This window comes from Glycine soja, chromosome 16 (genome assembly GCF_004193775.1).
Source record: "Glycine soja cultivar W05 chromosome 16, ASM419377v2, whole genome shotgun sequence".
Classification (NCBI taxonomy): Eukaryota; Viridiplantae; Streptophyta; class Magnoliopsida; order Fabales; family Fabaceae; genus Glycine; species Glycine soja.
Genome location: NC_041017.1, coordinates 27,594,803 through 27,619,381, shown reverse-complemented (window position 1 = coordinate 27,619,381; position 24,579 = coordinate 27,594,803). Strand labels below are relative to the sequence as shown.

The 24,579-nt window shown below is 33.0% G+C and overlaps 2 protein-coding genes across 3 annotated transcripts; both read left to right on the top strand.

The window, feature by feature from the left end:
• The first annotated feature begins 1,164 nt into the window (after nucleotides 1-1,164).
• On the top strand, nucleotides 1,165-4,808 carry LOC114389920 (sulfate transporter 2.1-like). The gene is made up of 4 exons (XM_028350623.1): nucleotides 1,165-2,055; nucleotides 3,605-3,812; nucleotides 3,926-4,100; nucleotides 4,560-4,808. The coding sequence occupies exons 2-4, from the start codon at nucleotides 3,640-3,642 to the stop codon at nucleotides 4,806-4,808; spliced, it is 597 nt and encodes a 198-aa protein (XP_028206424.1). The 5' UTR covers nucleotides 1,165-2,055; nucleotides 3,605-3,639.
• A 133-nt stretch (nucleotides 4,809-4,941) lies between these two features.
• LOC114390285 (phosphoglucomutase, cytoplasmic-like) lies at nucleotides 4,942-7,323 on the top strand. Of its 2 annotated transcripts, XM_028350991.1 has the most exons (3): nucleotides 4,942-5,095; nucleotides 6,037-6,113; nucleotides 7,128-7,323. In XM_028350991.1, exons 1-3 carry the CDS (start codon nucleotides 5,035-5,037, stop codon nucleotides 7,269-7,271), a joined length of 282 nt encoding a protein of 93 aa, XP_028206792.1. In that variant the 5' UTR covers nucleotides 4,942-5,034; the 3' UTR covers nucleotides 7,272-7,323. The 2 variants fall into 2 exon arrangements, 1 of the variants encoding a protein (XP_028206792.1); XR_003661866.1 differs by lacking the exons at nucleotides 4,942-5,095; nucleotides 6,037-6,113 and adding an exon at nucleotides 6,925-7,042 and having other exon boundaries at nucleotides 7,128-7,234.
• The last annotated feature ends 17,256 nt before the right edge of the window (nucleotides 7,324-24,579 follow it).

Below are 24,579 nucleotides of genomic sequence, written 5' to 3'. Positions count from 1 at the left end.
GAAACCTTGTCGTCTCTTGTGCAAGAAAATTTGTACCATTGTTCCACTAAGGAAGGATGATAAAAAATTTCTCATTTTGTAATGCATTATAAATTTCATGCTTAATTGTGCACACATCATGCATGTAAGATAAGCACCTAAACACTTGGAGAACCATGTCACTTAATACTCCATCAAGCGTACCATACTACTAGATGTGGAACTTAAGCACACCAACCATGACTTTGAATATTAAATTGAAAACTTCAAAAATCTCACTAAAGAAATACCATTCATATCAACACAAAGACATGTTAACAATTACCAGATATTCTCAATACAAATAACCAATAGAGAATAAAACGACAGCACTAAAAGAAATTAACTCTAGAAAAAAAAAACAAAAAAAAATCCTTATTGGGTAAAGCACAAGTAATTTCTACTGCTACATTACACATTTTTTCAAATATTATGTGAAGGTTCATCAATATATATAAACATTGAGTAGTATGGATTTAAGAAGAGTTCTCATTATTTTTCCTACAAGACTACTGAAGAGTTTCATTTTCTTCTTGATAATTTCTCACAATAAAAGCCATCATTCTTCATCATTTTGGGTTTTGTTCATTTGACAAATATCTGCTGTTCAATCCAATTCACTTAGAAATAAAATGATAACAAAAAAGTACATTACCTTACCTTTTGATACACTTCTTATTGCCAATCAATATGAGGTAGGGGAAGTTGCCTTGACTGCATTGGAGGCATAGCTTTCTTATGTCTTTTTCTATTTATGAAGTTTATAATATGGTTCTCATATGAACCTAGTTTCTCTATTTATGAAGTTTATAATATGGTTCTCATATGAACCTAGTTTCTCCATGAAATTGGGTGAGATGTTGCTCTTAGAAACCTGAAGGAATGCTATAATACGTTCACTACTAGAAAGTTATGATTTTACGACAGCTATCCTACGACGGTCCTTGCGAAACCGCCTTAGAAAATAAAGCAGTGACATTTTTATAATTATTTTATTAAAAATTGTCTTTTACGACACACATTCTAAAACGTTTATTAATAACGGCCTTAGAATGTGTCTTAGTGGCAATCTTGTAATTATATGACATAAAGATTATGACGGGTTTTAATAAAAGACCGTCCTCGTTCTTCGAAGAATTTAACAGCCCTAGCTACGTCGCTCTAATGCGCAACCAGAAAACTATTACTCCCTCTTGAGCTAGAGTATGATTTTTCAAGAATTGCACGCTCCGTTTCGCCTTCGCCTCGCATTAGAGTATGATTTTTTCAAGGATTGTACCTTCTAGAAGATTCGAAACGAGGGAGAGAACTTCCAGGTTCTGGAATGTTGCGAATGAGTCAAGGATGGGGCCGAAGAAGTTGTTGCCGGTGAGGTCGAGGTAGCGGAGGTTAAGAAGTTGTGGGAGGGTGTTTGGGAGTGGGCCATTGAGAAGATTCTGGGAGAGGTCGAGGTGGATGAGGTTTTTACAGAGGGAGATTTCTGAAGGTAGGGTTTCGTTGATGGAGTTGTTGAACAGGTTCACATAAATGACCTTTGGGAGACAATACAAGATGTTTGAGAGGAATGGGCCTCCGATGTTGGTGTCGGACAAGTCCAACTCCGTTACGGTGGTGTTTGTTGTCGCGTCGCAGGTTACGCCATACCAGTTGCAGGGAGTAGCATCTCGTGAGTTCCATGAAGAGAGTTTTGAGTCTGGGTCGTCTAAGGAGAGTTTTAGCTGGTGGAGGTATAAGCCTTCTTGGTTCAGACACGACACCAAAGTTGTTGCTAGTGAGAAGAAGAGAATGTAGACTATGATGATGATGGAAACTGTTGTTTGGTTTTTTGGGTTTGAGTTTGTCATTGCAAGAGAAATTGTTGCGTTGAGTGTGGGAGTGGAGAGTGTGGGTTCAATTTATTTGCTTTCAATTGGAGGCTTAGAGAGAGTGTGTGTTTATGTTTGTGTTTGAGTGCAGGAATTGTCAATGAATTCTTTGCAGCATGTTCGCTCTGCTTTGGCTTCGGTGATAATGGGAATGGCTCCAGTTTTAGAAAAGGTATAGGTGCCAAATAGCATTGTTTACAATTATTGTGGTCTAAGCAAAAAATATCATTGTCCATATCATTCATGCTTAAATGTGGGTTGCGTGTCCTTCAAATTACTCAAATTTTCTTTTGGAACCGAGCTGCAAAAAATTATTGTGTTCTAAGTGAAGCCTACATTTTTTTTATTTTCCTTTTCACTGTGGTCTAAATTTGAGATGTAGACATCATTCAGTGCTTTGGGTCATTCTGTATATTTTTCTGTTTCACATGTGAATCACCTGATTGTGATGCATTGGCCATTGGACATAAAACAGCTATGTACGGACATATATGATTTTTCTAAATATGTAATTTTGTCTTTTGCAAGTTTGTTTGGTGATATAAATGCGATGGAGTTTATTGACCTGTGCAGTAGTTAAACAGGATCACCCTTTAGGAGGCATTTGGTGATATAAGTTTGTTTGGACATATATGATTTTATTATTCTTTTCTATCATTCCATCACTTGGCACTTCTTTTTTCTAGTATTTTAGATGCTAATATAACTAGTTATGTCTTTTATTTATGTAGTGAAACTTTTTTCTTGTTTTGCAAACAAGATTTCGTGTCTGTCAACCATCTTTGATATCATGGTTTGTGCTAATGTTATCCTCTCTGACCCTATTCTCACATGCCGTATTTCATATTGTTTTGGTTATTGAGGGGGATCAATGGAGTACTGTTGATGCTCAGTGGGCTCAGCTGATTGGACTTATAAGGTCCTTGGAGTTTCTGTCTTTTGGTTTTACCTTTTTTTATAGAGTTTTTCACTGATAAAAAAAGATTAGAGGTTATCTCATAAGTGTATTTCCATTGAGAGTACACTACAAATACTGTATGAAATGGTTTTGCAGAGTGTATGAAATGGTTTTTATTAACATATGTCATATTTTTAGTTTTAAAAAAAACTAATAACAAATAATTTTTTGTTTGTGGTTCTAAAGCTTGAGCTTTAGTTGCCTTATTCTTGGGTAGGCTCAATTGTTACAACAGAATTTAGAGTTTGAATTTAATAAGTTCACTAACTCTGGTTTTTATGAACTGGTAGGTGGTGGAGATATATTTTATGCTGGCTTGAATATCATTTTTCTGTACATATGTCAACTTCTTATTGATCAGATGTGTGGCACATATGTCAACTCCTGTTATATGTTCTGTAACAGACATTTTCAGCTTATTAAAATTTGTTGGCGGGCCATACGATCGTGAGATGGTGGACTTGTAGTTTGAGTGAACTATTTTTCTGAAAATGGAGTATCTACTTGTAATAATCTTGCTTGTATACTCTTTTTATTTGTTTATAATTATGCTAATGTAGGATTTATTTTCAACTCTTTTCGTCGTGTTTAATTTGCCAGCTTCTCTTAATTGTGACTTGTTTGACTTTTTTTTTTCTTCCATTTCTTTTTTTCCTACTTATTATCATTACAATTGTTTTTCATTCCATATGATGCCTTTTTAAATAATAAATTTAGTACTCGATATTGGTTTATTACTAATTTGTGAAATAAAATGATTTAGATACAAGTGTGGTACCACCACTTATCTATGCTGTAATGGGAACCTCGAGGGAGATAGCAATTGGTCCGGTGGCAGTGGTTTCTCTTCTGTTATCCTCAATGATGGAGAAATTAGTAGACCCTGCTACTGATCCAGTGGGTTATACAAAGCTGATTTTGCTTGCTACTCTCTTTGCTGGTATCTTTCAGACTTCCTTCGGACTCCTCAGGTGAACAATTAATTAACATACTATGCTCATGTTCCTATCATTATATTTTTATAACTTTCCCATAAGGTTGAGAGTGATCTTTTTTAACTTTGGCATCCATTAAAATTTAACAGACTTGGGTTCCTTGTGGATTTCCTATCCCATGCTGCAATAGTTGGATTTGTGGCAGGAGCAGCCATTGTGATTGGGCTTCAACAGTTAAAGGGACTCTTAGGAATCACCAATTTTTTGACCAAGACCGACATAGTCTCTGTCATGAAAGCTGTTTGGGAAGCAATTCATAATCCAGTATGCTACTTTTTATTCTTTTCCCAATAAATTGGGAGCTGGTGGGGGAGGGGGGGGAGGGAACTAAGAATAAAGATAGTTTTGGAACCAGATTCCAATTCACCATTCAGTACATTTATTATAATAAATTTAATTATAAATATTATTAAGCATAAGTTTAATGATTAAAAAACATGTAGTTATTTTCTGTTTGTTTGTTTATTGTCCCCTTAATTAAAAAAAATCTGATGGATTAGGTACGTGTTTAATTTGATTTATTTTTAAAAATATTATTATATACTTTTTTTTTATAACTTTTTTAAAAAATAATCACTCATATTCTGCATCCATTTATTAGTGTAAAGGTAAAATAATAACTAATTAGCTTCCAAATTAAACAGGCACAAGAAATGTAATTATTAAAATTTCCTAGAACTAATAAATATAGTTTGAAATTAATTTGTGCTAATTAATTGGCAGGGTAAAAGGAAGAAGAAACTATTCTGGTTGGCATCAATCTCTCCTCTTGTATCTGTTGTTGTGTCAACTTTAATTGTGTTTATCACAAGAGCTGATAAAAATGGAGTTAAAATTGTGAAACATGTCAAAGGGGGGTTGAATCCAAGATCCCTCCATCAGTTAGACTTCAACAACCCCTACATTGGAGAAGTGGCTAAAATTGGACTAGTGGTTGCTGTCGTTGCCCTTACTGTGAGTAACCAATTATAATTATAATTATATATGAAACCCTCAACTTAATTAATACAATATACAAAGTTACCATATTCATTCCCTATCTATTTTTTTTTTGTCAAACCTAATTATTTTCCATTTCATTTTTAATTTATACTCCAATAGCTATTCTTGCTTCTGTGATTCTCTCTGCCCTACCAGGACTCATTGACCTAAGTGAAGCTTACAAAATTTGGAAGGTTGATAAGATAGACTTTCTTGCATGCGCTGGAGCATTCTTTGGAGTATTGTTTGCTTCTGTGGAGATTGGTCTACTTGCTGCGGTAATCATTGCCACTTCCATATCTGCTCACTCCCTTCTGAAATGACTTTACTTATTAATTATAATTTGTTATTTAAAATAAAATAATAAGTATATTCTTAATTTTCTAGCATAGACGACTTTAAAAGATATTTGAAAAACTATATTAATTTTTTTCATATGCTAGAAAAATTATATTAATTATTTAAAGTATATTTTTAATATCATTATGCTAATGTGATGTTCTATTAGTTTATCATATCATTACTTATTTGATAATTGATATTATGATAATTTGTCACGTTATCATTTAATTGATAAATAAAAATTAATAAAAAGCACCAAAAATAAAATTTTGAAAATGTTAGATATAATAAAAAAAATTAGGTAATATATTGAAAATGAAATCTATTAGTATATGAAAAACATATTATATCTTGTAGTTTTTAAAGAAAAGAAAACGGAAGAGATGTCAGTCAGGCTTTTCACTTTTAATTCTTGACACCTCCAGTAAGACTTTCTGACTCTCGTTATTAAATGTAGGAGGATATTGATCTTTCCATAAAAAGGAAAAGAAAATGAAATTAACAGCATATTTTGCACCTTTTACTTTTACTAAAGTACCTATAATAACTGATTACGTAAAGATCGAAAAAAGTACACATATATACATCTTAGAATATTATACATAAGACCATTGGTGAGAAAGTAATGTGGTTAAAAATTTTACAATTTCGATCAGCTGTTGTTTTTTATTATTATTATTAAAAGAAAAATGATACATGAACTACTCTAGTTAATAGCCATTGAACACCTAGAAAAAGAAAAAAGTATATAGATTTGATAGATTTTGTGATGTGATGAAAAGAAAGAGAAAAAGAAATAAGAAATATTAATATGGTGTTTAAAATAACAAAGTGTATGTGTATTATTATTTGATTCATGAGGCTTTTCTTCTGATAGATTTGGTGAACATTGACACCGTTGGAATCACTGCTCTAGAGGAACTGCATAAAAGTTTGTCTTCACATGGAAAACAGGTAACTTCTTTTTGTTTTGGACATTAAGATATATGTTGGTTGCTTGAATGGCTCACCTAAAAAAAAATCATAAACTTAATGATGAGTTGTTAGGTGCGTTTCTGTTGAACTTTTGAAGATTTCAGTCATATTAGAGTGCTTAGGAAGCCAAAAAAGAATATCAGATTCCATGCATAACTAGAGTTATTGGATACTTTTTTATATGATGCATCTACTTGCTTTTAAGAAAATATCTTTTCTATCTTATGTTCTGGACTATAAATAAACATCTTTTCTGCTGGATATGTTACAATTTTTGAATTTTCATAATACATTTCTGAATTTTCACAATTTCTGAATTTTTATAGTGACTTGTCAAATCTCAAGACGCAAGAACACAGTGTTTTCAATTTAAAAGTAACTTTAAATTAATTTAAAAAATTTGATCTAACGATTCATACAAATTCAAACTTCCTTTACATAAATAGATATATTAGATAGATTCAAATGAGTTAATTATTTTTCATAACTAATGATAATAATTTTATATCACTAGTTAACAACTCTAATTGATTCGTGTTATACACAAGTAAATAGTATTCATGAATATTTTAAATATATAAATATTTTTTAAATTTATAGTAGGAATTATTTATAATTAATTTTTTAATTTTTGATTGTAAAGTATAGTTTTTAAAATACAATAAATGGGAGAAATAAAAAACATTTTAGTTAGGTAAGGTAATAATATTTAAATAATTGTTGAAAAATAATATTTCAATCAATCTAAGATAAGAGTTCTTAGTTACAATATAAATAAAACAAATCAATCTATACTTGCATATAAAAATAAAGATAAACTTGAAGACAAGCTTGTCACTGTTGAAGACATAGTTTGCCAGCATTGGGCTACTTATGGGCGCCATTATTATACTCAATATGACTATGAAGTATGATACAATCACATTTTCCTCCTACTTTGTTATAATCTGTTTTGAGAATCAGTTAGTGACCTCAATTTTTTTTTCCTTAAAGAACGTGGATGCAGGTGCAGCAAAGGAACTGATGGCATATTTGGTCAAGCTGCAGTCCTCACTTTCAGAAGTCAATCAGTATGTTAATTTTAGTACACTAACAATAGAAGCTATTTGGTTCACTCAATTAAGAAAAGAATCTTAACAAGTTAATTTCTCATTCTTTAAAACTCAGTACATAATGAGTTTTGCTTTTATTTTGTTAACATAAAACATAAATCTATATTAATATTTAAGATAAATAATATTTTCAATCCTTGTGAAGGAGAAACGGGTGTACTGGTGTACTAGAAAACAATAGAAATAATAAAAATTAAAGAATGTTTAACAAGTTAACAAAATCAGAGGATTTGCACATGCAGGTTAACAAAATCAGTGCTAGTTGATTTTATTGCGGTGTCCAATTTTTAATACAAAGATAATTATACCATTAACTAATTACAATTTCTCTTAGATATAATTTTTAAAATAATTATCATAAAAATTAATATACTCTTATTATGTATACCAATATGTCATTAGTTCTCATTCCCTGAAGTAAGGTACCTGTTTAAAAATAAATTCCACTAAAAATGATCAGTTAGATTTTTTAATATCTCCAACAGATTTTTTCATATAAAAAAGTTATTACTATATATAACAATCTATGATTTTATTAGTTCATTCTAGTTAAATTCTTTTTTGGCTGTTCATTGATTTATATATGTGATGTAATTGCAGGGTACTCAAAGATTTTTGCAACGCTTGGAATTGTATGCAAGTGTTGTGATGGGGTTGGAGGCGCATGCACTAGTAAATGGACAGAATCTTGCAATAACCTACAATGTTTTCCTTGGAAATCACACTGTACTAAGCAACATCAAATATTTTATGCTAATTAAACATATAAATATAAATATACATAACATTTCAATGTAATTAGCATCTGTAGCTGTATTTTTAGCTTTTTGTAGGTTGCTATGATTAGATTTTTGAAACTGAACCCTTTTTGGATGTTATGGTTAAAGCTGAGCTATTTCCATGTTCAATCCCTTGATTCAGTTCATATGAATTTTTAAGATAATTATGATTATTAAACACTAATAGTTGAAACTGGTTGACAATAATTCAACATATATGGTTATTTGTGATAAACCTGTTTATTGTACTGCTCCATCTAAAATTTGGTACAACATTCAAAGATGGTTAATAACAATTAACCGTATTTGAAAGACACAACATTTAAAGTCGATTATTAGCAAATAATCGTCTTTAAATGCCTATTTTGACACAACTTTCAAAGACGGTTATTTGTAATAACCGTCTTTGATTGTAAAGTCTGACATACCTTTTAAAGACGGTTATTAGTTAATAACCGTCTTTGAATGCCCATTTTGACACACAGTTCAAAGACGGTTATTAGTAAATAACCGTCTTTGAATACATACAAAGACGGTTATTAACTCATAACCGTCTTTGAATGCCTATTCTGACACACAATTCAAAGACGATTATTAACAAATAACCGTCTTTGAATGTAAACTCTAACATAGCATACAAAGACGGTTATTAGTTAATAACCGTCTTTGAAAGGTTCTTACATTCAAAGACGGTTATTATAATAACCGTCTTAAAAATTGATTTTGTTTTAACGACGTTTTAAACGATGACGGTTGATAACCGTCGTTAAATACACTTATTAACCGTCGTAAAAAGCCTTTTTTTTAGTAGTGGTTCCAGCATTTTAAATACATTCATCTTTTCAAGTTGATCTAACTTTGGTTGTGTTGAAAGGGAATTGTGCTGATAAAGGAAAGATACAGGGTTAAACATAGTAAAAATAATTTACGAGGAAAAAACAACAATAAAGGACTCCCTTTGAGGAAAGGTGATGACCTGATATAGGGCTTAGAACATGCTACAATCTCTAGAGTTTGCAAGAATAACAATAATGGAAAAAGATTATTTATCAATAGCAGTTATTAAAAATTGTCTGACAAATCATACCTGTTGAAGTTGGGTAGCAATCTTTTGGTACATTTCATTCAACTCTGGCAAGTAACTTTCTTTCATAGATTTAATCTGCCAGAAACAAATAATCAATGCATTAGAAACCTTGCAATTTCAATTATAATTTCAATTTCATACTTGTATGTTGTGACAATTAAGTTGGCATAATTAATTTTTCTTTTTGATTGCAGCCATGACAACACCCCCGAGATCCCCTCCACCACCAGATTCTCCTAGTGCAACCACAAAAAGGAAGACTAGACAAACTACCAGGCTCCGAAGGTTGACTGCACGAAGCTTATATCAAGCACGACCAACTGTCCACGTCAACACTAGTACTGGTAGAGGATTTGGCCCGCATAAAGAAAAATTCCATAGTTACTTGGGGGTAGTGGCGCGGGAGAAAATCCCTATTGTTCATGCTACTTGGAAAGATGTCCCCGACACTCTAAAAGTTATTGTATGGGATGACATTTTGGCAAGTCCACTCAACTGGTAACGAGTTTACTTTTGTGTATATTTAATGCCTGTGGAAATTTGGTTTATGCAGTTACTGATTGAAAAGTATTTATTATTTTAGGCCAAATTTGATATTCCAGAAGGTTTAACTGCGAAGAAGAAGGTTATGTCCACGGTTGCGACAAGATGGAGGCAATTTAAGTCCTCCCTGACCTCCAGATATGTATACAATGACAAAGACGATCAACAAAACATTGATCCATCTGCTAAGTATGGTTTCGATCGAGAAACATGGGAAGCATTTTCAAAGACTCGACAGACACCTACTTGGAAGGTTTAAATTGAATTGCTTTTACTCAACATTTAACTTATTTAATTGTTGTCAAAGTTTTGATATATTGACTTGTATTTAATAATGTTGACAGGGAATCCGTAAAAAAGCACAGGAAATTCAAAAATTTAACGACTGTCCCCATATACTGTCTCGTGGAGGGTACGACGTGCTTGAAAAAAATTGATGGCTGAGAAAACAAAGTCAAGAGTCAATCAAGGTGACGGTACTGACAATACAGATGTGGTCGTCGACCCTCCATCCCCTATTGCAAGACATGTGAAGTGGAAGAAGGCTAGAACTAACAAATTTGGGCAAATGACATCTGCTGCAGCTCAAGAAATCGCAGACAAAATTTTAAGCTCAATATATGTCACCCTTAAAAATTTTAAGTTGTAATGACACTTATAAGTTTACTTGTTGTGATTGTTACAGGATGATTTGCAGGAACAATCAACACAGGGAACTTTTGTCTCGCATGGTCGTGAAGACATTCTGAACACTGCCATTGGCCGTCCAGAGCACCCAGGTCGGGTTCGTGTTGCTGGACATGGTGTCACTATAGGTAATTACTATGGACCGCGTGGTAGTGGCTCCAACACTTCTTCGGCGACGATGAGTGCAGATAAATTGGTGGAAATCATAGGAAGTATAAAGCAAGAGTTGAGGAAAGAGGTAGAAGACGAAAACAAACGGACTATCGACTTATTGCAGAAGCAGTTGGATGCGATCAAGAGTGAGTTATCACAAATTCAAACGCAACAGTCAGCTCCTTTTAGACCGTCTATCCCTGATGTATTGGTTGCACGTGTCAGCACCAAAGAAAGTTGTGCCGAGGCTGCTGCAAATGTTGTTGCTAAGGAGCGGTCTACACTTGATGCTTCTATTGTGGGGTTATGCATTGTGTGTGGCGATAGTACACAGGTGGTGGCTGCGGGAAAAATGTATGGAGTTGGTGGCATTATACACACTGTTGCTTACGCAGATGATGTAGTAAGGGTTTGTGTTGAGACAATTTACGATGGTAACGCCAGTGTCCCGTTTCCAACTTCAGAGATTCAGTATGTCAGGGACGCGAGTAGCACATTCATTGCATGGCCCAGACATCTAGTGAAGCCTATAACTGATGTAAGTAATATAATTATCGCCCTGCCTAATGTCATTTAATTGAATACAAATTTGGTAATACACCATTTGTGATTAACTTTACTACTTATTTTGTTGTACCATATAGGATTCAAATCATAATGCGCGTTTTCCAGTTGGACGTCTTGGTGAGGCTGAGGTTGCAGCTGAAGCTGATCCGTTGGGCGAATTGATGAAGACATTATTTTACGTGTACAAGACTCCAGTGGAAGTGCCGTGGGAGGCAACGCAATTTGGACTTCCTGATGTTGGGGCAAAATTTTTCATCACACATGTTGATCTAGCGGAAATAATATCAGGTGACAAGTGTTTGAACATATCTATCCTGCAGCTGTGGACCATGTAAGTCATTTTTCGTCAACCTTTATAGAATTCTACTTGGGTAGTGTTTCACCTACTGTTTTTTGGGCTTCTTTTCTCCTTCAAAGTAGAAGCTCCTCTAATGAGCTTCTACAGAAGCTCTGTTTTCTGGGCTTTTGTTCATTTTAAAAGCTACTTTTATTTTCCAGAGCTTCACTGTAATGGTGTTTGGTTTGACTTCTCCTTTTAAGGAGGAGAGAAGCACAAAAAAAGTTGGGTCAGATGCTACCCTGCCTGGAAAAAAGATGAAGACATTTAAGTTTTAGAATCCAGACGTAATTGTAACTTTTAGCACATATAGTTTAACATTTTTTTTACTGTAATGTTTTTATGATATAATTTAACGGAATCCCTCCCATCTATTTTCTGTAATGGCTATCCTATGAATATAGAAGAGAATGAAACTGTGGGAGGGGCTTACAAGGATATAGATGGTACTGCTCTGCATATACCTGTTGAAAATTTAAGGGCATGGAAAGGGAAAGAGAGCTAGAGAGGGAACAATATGAAATATAATTCAGTACTAGATCTTAGAATTTGCAGGATTATGAAAAGTTTCATAATTCAACTTATGTTCTTCAACTTTTATAAAAAAAAAAAAAAAAAAAAACTCTCTCGCTCTACTTCTCCAAAAGCTGAGATGTATAAATTAATTTTATCTGATTTGAGAAGTTTAGTTCATTTTTCTTCTTCTTCCATAAGTGCTTATTAACAAGTTTATTTACAATTGTAAGAATTGTTTTTAGCTTATTAGTTATAGGTCTGATCACTCAGTTCCAACTGTAATACCTATATGTCATGCAGATGGGAGTGGATAGGTTGAGCCTTTTTGGTTGGTACCTGGTAGTTTGATTTTATAGTTTTGAGGATTCAATTTGGTGTGACTGATTTTTTTGTGAACCTTTTATGTTTCAGTAATTATATAATTGTGTAATAAAATGATTTCGTATATATATTAATTACAGGTTCATGAAGATATACTTCATATTGTACCAGCATGTGGTAATAACTAAAATTTCATCAGATAATTCGACAAAAAAGTGATGTTAAAAATTTTAATAAATAAAAAATATAACAATGATTCTATTTTTACATTATCAAGGGAATTTTTGTAATGTCATTAAATGACACGTGAGCTTCCCGTAAAAAGTATTTGAGTTTGTCACTTTATCGACCACACCATGCTTAGAAAACGTTTATGTAAAATTAACACAAACAAGGCTTAAACATATGAGAATTTAATTTAAAAATTCAATTTACCAAAAACTTTACGTATAATATCATGTCAAACTATTGATATTGTGGACCAATTAATGGACTACCAACATCACTATTACATAATAACCTATTGATAGTTTATAGCAAACCATAAATTCAAATATTAAAATTATAAGCACTAAAATATAAATAAAAAATCTTTATTAAAGTACTAACAGAATCCTTAATTTATAGGGACAAAAACAATTATTTAAACCCACCAAAAATATGATGTGTTATTTTATCACAGTACGAGAAATGCAAATACTAATTTATCTTTACACGAAAATGTTTTGACAGACTACGAATTTCAAGTCTTTGCACTTGCCCCCAAGAAATAAAAAAATCGTTGCACGTTAGAGTATTTCTGCGTCTTTCTAGGGTTGATATCATACCGTGAAAAGTCTACTTAGAACTAATATGAATAAATATCATTTGTCATTTGGCTAAAGCGTAGAAAATGCAAGCTTAATTTGTCTTGATATAAAATTTCCACAAAGACTAATAATTTTAAAGTCTATGTAATCCTTTTACTTTTAAAATTTGATGTGATTGTGTGCTTAATTTTCTAACCCATTAAAAGAGTTAGAAAACAAAGAAAACCACAATATCATCTTTTTTTATCATTATTTAAAATTACTAACATATTTTGATACATGTGAAAATTTTAAAAAATTATAGTGTATACACTATTTATTTAAAATATAATCTTTATATTACAATACAAACATATCAATATTTCATACTCATTCAATCAATATGAATATAATAAAAACTATAATTTTTCTAATTATTATTATATATATCATTATTATATAGCAATAACATTTACAATATTTGTATTATATTACTATTAGACTCAAATAAATATCAAATTCTCAACTATATTATTCGTTGAGAGATTCTTTTAACTAATTTCCTATGATGTACTTATTGGTCTTCAAGCTCCACTCAATTTTATCAGAAACGAACAAACAATCATTAATTCATTATATTCTAATATGTTTATAAATGTCTCTAATAATTTTATTTTTCAAGTGTGGAAAGCACTTCGACAAATTTACTATTCTTCATTGGGTGTAAGTGTCACATGTTAATTAATATTTTTAGGTAAAGGCATATTCTGAATAACAGAAACTAGTACTCTTCTTTTGTTATAAAGAAAAAATATTTTTTAATGCTGTATATTATTGACTAAAATTAGTTAGAAATTATAAATTTGAATTTCTGACCTCTAATATACATATATATATATATATATATATATATATATATATATATTTATATATTTAAATGTGAAACTATTAAAATTCGTGATTTTCTAAAAATTTTAATAAATAACACAAAAGAGTATTGTTAGTCTTCCTCAAAGATGAAATTAGTTGTAAGGTGTATAAGAGAAGAAAAATAAAAGGCAAAGTGATGGAAATGTGTGTTACTTTCAGCCAATTTAAATTTTTTCCTTCTAATTTTTTAAATTCAAATTTTAAACGCTTTTTTTATTCTTTTTCATTTTCTTTCCTCTCTTCCAAAACATATGTCATTAGTTGCACGTTAGAGTATTTCTAAATCTTTCTAGGATTGATAAAAGTCTATTTAGAATTAAGACCAGTAAATATCATGTCATTTGGATAAATCACAGAAAATACAAGTTTAATTTGTCTTGATATAAAATTTCTACAAAGACTAACAATTTTAAAGTCTATGCAATCAGTTTACCTTTTAAATTTGATGTGATTGTGTGCTTATTTTTTTAACCTATCAAAAGAGTTAACAATATCAATTTTTATCATTATTTAAAAGTACTAATATATTACGATACATGTAAAAATTTAAGAAAAAAATTATAATGTAAGTATCATACTATTTATTTAAAATATAATATTTATATTACAATACAAAAATATCAATATTTATACTCATACAATCAGAATGAATATAATAAAAACTATAATTTATCTAATTATTATGATATATATCATTATTATATAACAATAACATTTATAATATTCATATTCTATTACTATTAGATTCAAATAAAATTCAAATTTTCAATCATATTATTCGTTGAGATTCGTTTTTACTAATTTCCTATAATGTATTTAGTGGTCTCCAAGCTCCATTCTATTTTTTCCATGACCAACAAACAATCATTAATTCATTATATTTTACTATCTTTATAAATGTCTCTAATAATTTTATTTTTATGTGTGCAAAGTACTTCGACAAATTTACTATTATATTTTCTTAGTTGGGTGCAAGTGTGACATATTAATTAATATTTTTAGGTAAAAACATATTAAGTAATATTTTTAATTTGATATAAATTATATATTATACTATTTTTAAAATGAAATACATAATTTTTTTAAATGGCAAAACGAGTATTCTATTTTCTAGCAATAAAAGCTAATAAGTGACACACCACTAGATGATAGGACCCTTGATCAACGGAATAGCATGAGGAGAATGAGAGAGGAGAACGAGAGTAGCAAGTCAGATTCTGAATTCCTCTCGATCTAGCTTGATACAACACTTTATATAATACTAAAAGATATAAATTTAATGTCAATATTTTTACATCAATTTAATAAAAATCGATGTTACAAAATACAATGACATAATTATAAATAAGTTGAGTTCGTTGATATCGATTCTTTTGAAAACTAATGTTGTGTGTCGATATTAACATCAATTTTCATAATAACTGGTATTGTTTGAAAACTGATGTTGTATTTATATGTTAATATTGATTTTTTTTTATAAAAATCGATGTTAATATTTCTTCTTTCTCTTATGTCGATGTGTTAGGGCTTTTGATCTCGATCTCACATGAGGAGGAAAAGGAAGAGAAACACGTTGGGCGAATTGTTAACGACAATGACGTTCCTCGACTCATAGGGATGATGACGGATTAATTCCTTTGAGGAAGATCAATTTGAACTTTGTAAACTAGGTTTCATTTATAAATAATATTCATAATGATTTGCAAATCGAAATTGAAAAGAAAAAATGGGTTACCTTTAGCTAATTGCTAAATTAATTGTGACCACGGCCCTACTTACTAATGTTTTCATAATGATCTCTGCAAAAGCATTATTTATTAGGTTTATGGAACTACAAAAACCATGATTTGATTCAAATTAATTACATATACAATTTATTTTGATTTACCAAAATATATTATTATTGGTAAACAAGAACAATTTACAATGACCAATTTTAGGTTGGCAGTTTCCAAATTATAAGTCAAACACACATTTTGGACTTAAAAGGATTCATTTTCTATCAGGTTGGAGTGTTGAACAATCCGTTCCTATTTCTGTGGGTGTTGCGTATCAAATTAATTATGCAAAATAATCACTTTCTCAAACGACTATTTTTACAGAATAAATTCAATGAATTCAACCAAGGACCCATCTAATTGGTCGGCAGTATGATTCACATGTTACCATCTATCGTGATATGCTACCGTTTTGGACCAAAAAGTGTTCTCTTACACAGCAAGAATGTAAGATACACTGGCTTCTTTTGTTTTGCGGCAACATCTGCATCCTCTTCACTAAATTTTTGCTTAACAACGATTCCAAAAGAATATGAAAACAAAATTGTAAGATCAAAGATAAAAAAAATACCTGAGAATTATTTATGGTTTGAGAGATTGCCAAGGTGAGCTTAGCGGTTATATCCGTATGGGTTAGAGTATAAGTCCTTGGGAGATTTCCTAGGTGTTTATTTTCGTCCACTCCTAAGAACAAAACCTAAGCTTTGAGGCTTCAAATATGGTTGGCCCGAACAACTTTAGAGTCTCAGCATCATCACCTTCCTCAGTGCCCCAACACTGCATATCAGGGTTCTTCAACCCCTCAATCTGATCAAAAGTAAGAACCCTCACCCCACACATTTTCACCCCCTCAAGGCACGTCACATGCTTACCTTTACTAGCTATTAGAATAGTTTAGAGAGAAAGATAGAGAAGGAGTTTATTACTTTCCCAAATCCATCTAGAATGGGACCTTGTAACATGTTATCAGAAAGGTTTGTCAGGTCTCCTTATGTGGTGGCTCGTGGTCCACAGGTGTACCCCTCGAATCTCCCCAACAATTGGTATCAGAGCCGATGGTTCAAGTTGGTGATCGGCTCAGACGAGTATGCAAGTATCGCAGGTGGAGCAGGGTAGCCAAAATGGCTAGCGGGCAGGGCAAGTACCGCAGGTGGCCATGGCTATACTCGTGGATGATAAAGACTTTCGCTCGAGGGGGAGGCTACAATGTGAAAGAGACTCACACTCGAGGGGGAGATGTGTTGGGTTACAAGTGTGAGGTGAAGTCCCACATCGGGTAGAAGTGGAAAGGTTGAGCACCATATAAGTGAGGAGAAGACCCATAAACCTGAGCCTTAAGGTTTTGGGTTAGAGTGTGGTGTCAGATCTCCTTATGTGGTGGCTCGTGATCCACAGGTGTACCCCTTGAATCTCCCCAACAAGGTCAAGGGTATGAAGTTTTATAGTGAAGTTAAGCAGCCAGTAAAATATAGCCGAAGATTTCAACAAATTTTAGTTGAGATCAAGGAAGACAAGAAGGGTATGGAGTTTTATATTGGAAGTAGATGACATAAGAAAATTTCCATCCATAAGACTGCAATTTCCTAAATAAAGATTTTGAAGTTTTGAACAAAATCCGAAACTACCTTGAAATATAGATGATGTCATATTATTAGGAGAAAGGACAACCGTCACATGAGAAGGAAAGCTTGAATAGAGAGGAGATGACAAAACAATTTTTTTGGAAGAAAGATATGTTAGAATTAATGTCTCATGTGAGAGGCATATGACTTAGTAGGGACTAATAAATAAATAATTAACGATTAAGGGCTAAATTGTAATTGGGCTTAATAGGAGAAGTTTCTAGGTTAACTGCTACTTGATGGGAGTAGTGGTTATAAAAGGGGCTTAATACCCACTAACGTGAAATAAGGTCTCCTTCCTGACCAGAAAGTGCTCTTTTCTCATCCATAGCCATCACGAACGGAGAGAGACAGAAAAGAAAGGCCAAAGGAAGTGAAATCCTATTTCTCTCAAGATGAAGGAAATCAAAGTGCACCAGAGAGAAGTTCCTATGGAGAAAGGTACACATCATTATCTATTATTCTTTATTGATTGTTTGTGAGAACCATAAATTTCAAGATCCTGTTGGTTTTCTATAATTGTTAGTCTAGGAAACCCTCAAGAATTTTTACATGTGGTATCAGAGCATGTGTTATGAAATTTATGATTCTCCAAGAATGATTTAATTTCTCCCAATTATGCATAAACCCTAATTATGAAATTTAGGGATTTTTAATTTATGTTACATGTATTTTTAATTACATGTTTTGATAACGTGCCTTTCGTGTTAATTATATTTTCCGCTGCAAAGTATGAAATTCTAGATATATAAAATTTCATGAGAAGGAAAGCCATGAAAGCGGTAGAATTTTTGGAAATTCTGTTTTTGAGAAAGAAAGCCAGAGTGATCTTTGCTGGACTTCCAATTCATGTCTTTTATTGGAATTAGAGATGAAAATTATATATTATAATAATAATAATAAATACCAATTACGTTTTGGAGAAAGCCATATACCATTACGTAACCGCAAGTTTCATGTTATGGAGAAAGTGCTACGCTCCTATTGTTAATTCCAACTTTGAAAAGCTGTCAGGTACCTTTATTGTAGGGAAGGATTCCTTTTCGAATTTCTATTTGCAAACCCCTTTCTGCTATTTCCAATCCCACTTGCCTATTTTTTTTTCTCGAAAATGATCATTAAACATGATTAAAGGATTGAAAGTTTATGTTCTATAATTAAATTAATGTGAATGTTTTGCAATTATTGGTAGCAGTAAATATATGTATATACTACATATTTGCTTGAACGTGTTAGAATGTAAAAACACAAATAAATGCAAATATTATTTTATGGCCTAGAATGGAATTAATGGAATGGCTATGAATTGTTAATAGCAATAAGTATGTGCAGGCCATATATATTTGGTTGGAATTAAATGTATGTTAAATTTTTTTAGTCACCAAAGTGGCGAAATTTGTAAGGTTATTTAATTCCAAATTAATAATTATTTCAATTATTCATAGAATAATGGATGCTAAATTATATGATTGTTGGCTTATGGGTAATTGAAATTCATTGTTATAAGGCATTTATGGATCGCCCAAAGGTTGATTAGTTGTTCTTATAATTAATGAATATTATTGTAGGCAATTTGTGTGTATCATTAGTTTTATTTATATACCCAAAGGAAATAGATACTACTAATTGGTGCATATTTAATTGTCAAATAATGTTAAAATTTTATTAGCATCATCATGTTTGTATGTTGTGTGTTGGTGTGTCACCCAAAGGAGAACATCAATATACATTGATTTTTATCTAAGTAAATTATATGCATGACTTGTGTTTCATGTACCAAAATGCTTATGTGAAGTTTTATTATGCAGTACCTGTTCCCAACTCATTGAATTCTCATGTATCATCTGTACCAATTTTTAATGGGCTTAACTTCTCTGATTGGAATGAGCAAGTCCAATTTCATCTCGGTGTTTTGGATCTTGACCTTGCTATATTGGAAGAGAAGCCTGCTACTATTACTGATGCTAGTAGCAATGAACAGAAAGCTCATTATAAAGCTTGGGAAAGATCTAACAGACTCAGCCTAATGTTCATGAGAATGACTGTTGCAGACAGTATTAAGACAGCTCTCCCTAAAACCGATAGTGCTAAAGAGTTTATGGGGTTAGTGGGAGAGCGCTCTCAAACAGCTGATAAGTCTCTTGCTGGGACATTAATGAGTATACTAACCACCATGAAGTTTGATGGTTCACGTACTATGCATGAATATGTCATTGAGATGACAAACATTGCAGCAAGACTTAAGACCTTGGGAATGGCTGTGAATGAGAACTTCTTTGTTCAGTTTATTCTAAACTCATTACCGTCTGAGTATGGCCCGTTTCAAATGAGCTATAATACCATGAAAGATAAATGGAATGTGCATGAATTGCACAGTATGTTAGTTCAGGAAGAAACGAGGCTTAAGAATCAAGGAAGTCACTCAATCCATTATGTAAGCCACCGAGGGAATCAAGGAGCTGGAAAAAAATTTGTAAAGAAACATGATAAAGGCAAAGGACCATTAAAGATCAAGGACGGTCCTGTGCAAATCCAGAAGAAAGCATCAAAGAACAATAATTGTCATTTTTGTGGAAAATCTGGACACTTCCAGAAAGATTGCCCAAAGCGTAAGTCTTGGTTCGAAAAGAAAGGTGAGCTCAATGCTCTTGTATGTTTTGAATCAAACTTAACTGAAGTTCCCCATAATACATGGTGGATTGATTCTGGATGTACAACTCATGTTTCTAATACTATGCAGGGATTCCTTACAATCCAGACCATAAGCCCAAATGAGAAGTTTGTTTTCATGGGGAATAGAGTGAAAGCTCCAGTGGAAGCAGTCGGGACTTATCGTTTAAAACTCGACACTGGACATCATTTAGATTTACTGGAAACTCTTTATGTACCTAGTTTATCTAGGAATTTGGTTTCATTATCTAAACATGATATTACTGGATACTCTTTTAATTTTGGTAATGGATGTTTCAGTTTATTTAAGTATAATCATCTCATTGGTATTGGTGTTCTTTGCGATGGTTTATATAGATTGAAATTGGATGATTTGTATGTTGAAACCGTTTTAACTCTGCATCATAATGTTGGCACTAAACGTAGTTTAGTGAATGAACGATCTGCTTTCTTGTGGCATAAACGTTTAGGTCACATTTCTAGAGAGAGGATAGAAAGATTAATAAAGAATGAAATTCTTCCTGATCTAGATTTTACGGATCTAAATATTTGTGTGGATTGTATCAAGGGAAAACAAACAAAACAGACAAAGAAAGGAGCCACAAGAAGCACTCAGCTTCTTGAAATTGTGCATACAGATATTTGTGGACCTTTTGATGTTAGTTCTTTCGGAAGGGAAAAATACTTTATCACCTTTATTGATGATTATTCACGTTATGGTTATGTCTACTTACTGCATGAGAAATCTCAGGCAGTGAATGCTTTGGAAATTTACTTGAGTGAAGTAGAAAGACAATTAGACAGAAAGGTGAAAATTATTAGATCTGATAGAGGTGGTGATTATTACGGAAGATATGATGAAACTGGGCAACACCCAGGTCCATTTGCTAAGCTCCTTCAGAAACGAGGCCTTTGTGCGCAATACACAATGCCTGGTACGCCACAACAAAATGGTGTATCAGAAAGGCGTAACAGAACTTTAATGGATATGGTTAGGAGTATGTTAATCAATTCAACCTTGCCCGTATCTTTGTGGATGTATGCTTTGAAAACTGCCATGTATTTGTTAAATAGGGTTCCTAGTAAGGCAATTCCAAAGACACCTTTTGAACTGTGGACAAATAGGACACCTAGTATGAGGCACCTGCACGTTTGGGGTTGCCAGGCAGAAATAAGAATTTACAATCCGCAAGAAAGAAAATTGGATGCAAGAACAATCAGTGGATATTTCATTGGTTATCCAGAAAAGTCAAAGGGGTATATGTTTTACTGTCCTAATCATAGTATGAGAATTGTCGAAACTGGAAATGCAAGGTTCATTGAAAACGGTGAAATCAGTGGGAGTACAGTTCCACGAGAAGTGGAAATTAAAGAAGTTAGAGTGCAAGTCCCTTTAGCTTTTGCCTCTAGCAGTAAGGTGATTACTACTTCAGTTATTGCTACAAACAGTAATGAAGAAGTACAACACAATGATGAGCCCATGATACATAATGAACCCATTGTGGAAGAACCACATGAAGTAGCATTAAGGAAGTCTCAAAGAGAAAGAAGACCAGCTATTTCGAATGATTATGTGGTATACTTACATGAAACAGAAACAAACTTAAGCATTAATGATAATGATCCAGTTTCATTTTCACAAGCTGTAAGTTGTGATAATTCTGAGAAGTGGTTAAATGCCATGAAAGAAGAGATAGATTCCATGGAACATAATGGTGTTTGGGACCTTGTAGAATTACCAAAGGGTTGTAAGAGAGTTGGTTGTAAGTGGGTCTTCAAGACTAAACGTGACTCTCATGGCAACCTTGAACGTTACAAGGCTAGACTTGTTGCTAAGGGATTTACTCAGAAAGATGGCATTGATTATAAAGAGACGTTTTCACCAGTCTCACGAAAGGATTCTTTCAGGATTATCATGGCATTAGTAGCCCATTATGACTTGGAGCTACATCAGATGGATGTGAAAACTGCCTTTTTGAATGGAGATTTAGAGGAGGATGTTTATATGGACCAACCAATGGGATTCTCAGTTGAAGGGAAGGAACACATGGTGTGCAAATTAAAGAAATCAATATACGGTCTTAATCAAGCTTCCCGCCAATGGTATTTGAAATTTAATGATACCATTGTTTCCTTTGGATTTAAGGAAAACACTGTTGATCGGTGTGTATATTTGAAGGTCAGTGGGAGTAAGGATATGTTTCTAGTCCTGTATGTTGATGATATATTGCTTGCAACTAATGATCTTGGTCTTCTTCATGAGACTAAGAAGTTTCTTTCTAGTAACTTTGAAATGAAGGATATGGGTGAGGCAAGCTATGTGATAGGGATAGAAATATTCCGAAATAGATCACAAGGATTATTAGGCTTGTCTCAAAAAGCATATATCAATAAAGTACTAGAGAGATTTAGGATGGAAAAGTGCTCAGCATCTCCCGTTCCAATTCAGAAAGGAGACAAATTTAGTCTCGCACAATGTCCTAAAAATGATCTGGAACGGAAGCAAATGGAAGCAATTCCGTATGCATCAGTTGTTAGGAGTATTATGTATGCTCAGACCTGCACTCGACCAGATATAAGCTTTGCAACCGGAATGTTGGAAAGATATCAAAGTAATCCAGGAATGGAACATTGGAAAGCTGCAAAGAAAGTTCTGAGATACTTACAGGGAACAAAAGACCACATGCTTACATATAAGAGGTCTGATCACCTAGAGGTGATTGGATATTCAGACTCAGACTTTGCTGGATGTGTGGATACAAGAAAATCCACTCTTGGCTTTGTATTTCTCTTAGCCGGAGGAGCAATATCATGGAAGAGTGCAAAACAATCAGTTGTTGCTGCATCCACCATGGAAACTGAATTTGTAGCATGTTTTGAGGCTACAATTCAGGCTAATTGGCTGCGGAACTTTATTTCAGGGCTTGGAATTGTCGACAGTATTGCTAGGCCGCTGAAAATGTATTGTGATAACTTCGCAGCAGTATTCTTTTCTAAGAACGACAAGTACTCTACGGGTGCTAAGCATATGGAATTGAAGTACTTTGCCGTGAAAGAAGAAGTTCAGAAACAAAGAGTGTCAATAGAACATATTAGCACAAAGCTTATGATAGCTGACCCTTTGACAAAGGGATTACCGCCCAAGACATTTATAGAACATGTTGAAAGTATGGGCATTATTGTTATTGATGATCATTAAGTGTAATTTACCTTATGTAATTTTGCTGACACTCTGAGCTCAATTATGATATGTTTCTGATTACCTGTTCTCTATGTTTGCATGCATGTTTGTGTTAAAGTAATGTTAACAGGTTTTGTCTTGAATGAAGACATTATGTTGGACCAATTATGTACTCCTAACTAATGGTCATATTAAGGAGAAGACTAATTTGTAGTACATGGAAGGGACTATGTCGATTAGATGATGTACAACCGCCATGACTCGAATTGGTTCCTATTCTTAATCATGAAATTATGATGTACCCAATGTATAAAACAATTTAGTCAACTTTTAATGCGCATTATGTTAGTTAATCTATTTATTTATTTAGTCCATAATGTTTATTAATGTCACATGAGCCAAGTGGGAGAATGTTAGAATTAATGTCTCATGTGAGAGGCATATGACTTAGTAGGGACTAATAAATAAATAATTAACGATTAAGGGCTAAATTGTAATTGGGCTTAATAGGAGAAGTTTCTAGGTTAACTGCTACTTGATGGGAGTAGTGGTTATAAAAGGGGCTTAATACCCACTAACGTGAAATAAGGTCCCCTTCCTGACCAGAAAGTGCACTTTTCTCATCCATAGCCATCACGAACGGAGAGAGACAGAAAAGAAAGGCCAAAGGAAGTGAAATCCTATTTCTCTCAAGATCAAGGAAATCAAAGTGCACCAGAGAGAAGTTCCTATGGAGAAAGGTACACATCATTATCTATTATTCTTTATTGATTGTTTGTGAGAACCATAAATTTCAAGATCCTGTTGGTTTTCTATAATTGTTAGTCTAGAAAACCCTCAAGAATTTTTACAAGATATAGCTCCTAAAGATTAAGGCTAATGTTTAACAACACTTGAAATGTTGAGGATGTCAGCATATTGGTGATCATTATCTGAAAGACTACAATCCACTAACCTCAACTCTCTTAAGTTTTGAATAGCTGCTTGGTGATCATTTGTAGCCAGTTACGAGAGGAGTCAAGATCATGCAAAGAATTAAAGTCAAGATTTGTTAGGGAAGAGGGATTAGACAACCTTTCTGCATCCTTAGATTTGAGATCAAAGTTGCCAGCAAGTCTAAGAGTGTGCAAATAGGAAGATTCCGAACCTGGAAAGGGAGTGTGATAGCAATTCAGACATACAGGAACATGAAGAGCATAATAGCGACAGGGAATTGGACCATAGCAAGCCCAGATGGAATACCAGAAAACCCACACGCTTCTGGGACTTTATTTGAAGCTACTAAGCAAGCACTAAATCCATTCTGTTATCCCCACTACCTATTTCACTATCCTTCCCATTTAGTTAGTTACTGTAATAAAAGAATATATACAT

Coding starts and splice junctions, on each gene's coding strand:
- LOC114389920 (XM_028350623.1), top strand. CDS start 3,640: ATGGGAACCTCGAGGGAGATAGCAATTGGTCCGGTGGCAGTGGTTTCT. Junction 3,813..3,925: donor ACTTCCTTCGGACTCCTCAG/GTGAACAATTAA, acceptor AAAATTTAACAG/ACTTGGGTTCCTTGTGGATT. Junction 4,101..4,559: donor GGGAAGCAATTCATAATCCA/GTATGCTACTTT, acceptor ATTAATTGGCAG/GGTAAAAGGAAGAAGAAACT.
- LOC114390285 (XM_028350991.1), top strand. CDS start 5,035: ATGCGCTGGAGCATTCTTTGGAGTATTGTTTGCTTCTGTGGAGATTGG. Junction 5,096..6,036: donor AGATTGGTCTACTTGCTGCG/GTAATCATTGCC, acceptor TTCTTCTGATAG/ATTTGGTGAACATTGACACC. Junction 6,114..7,127: donor TGTCTTCACATGGAAAACAG/GTAACTTCTTTT, acceptor TTTTCCTTAAAG/AACGTGGATGCAGGTGCAGC.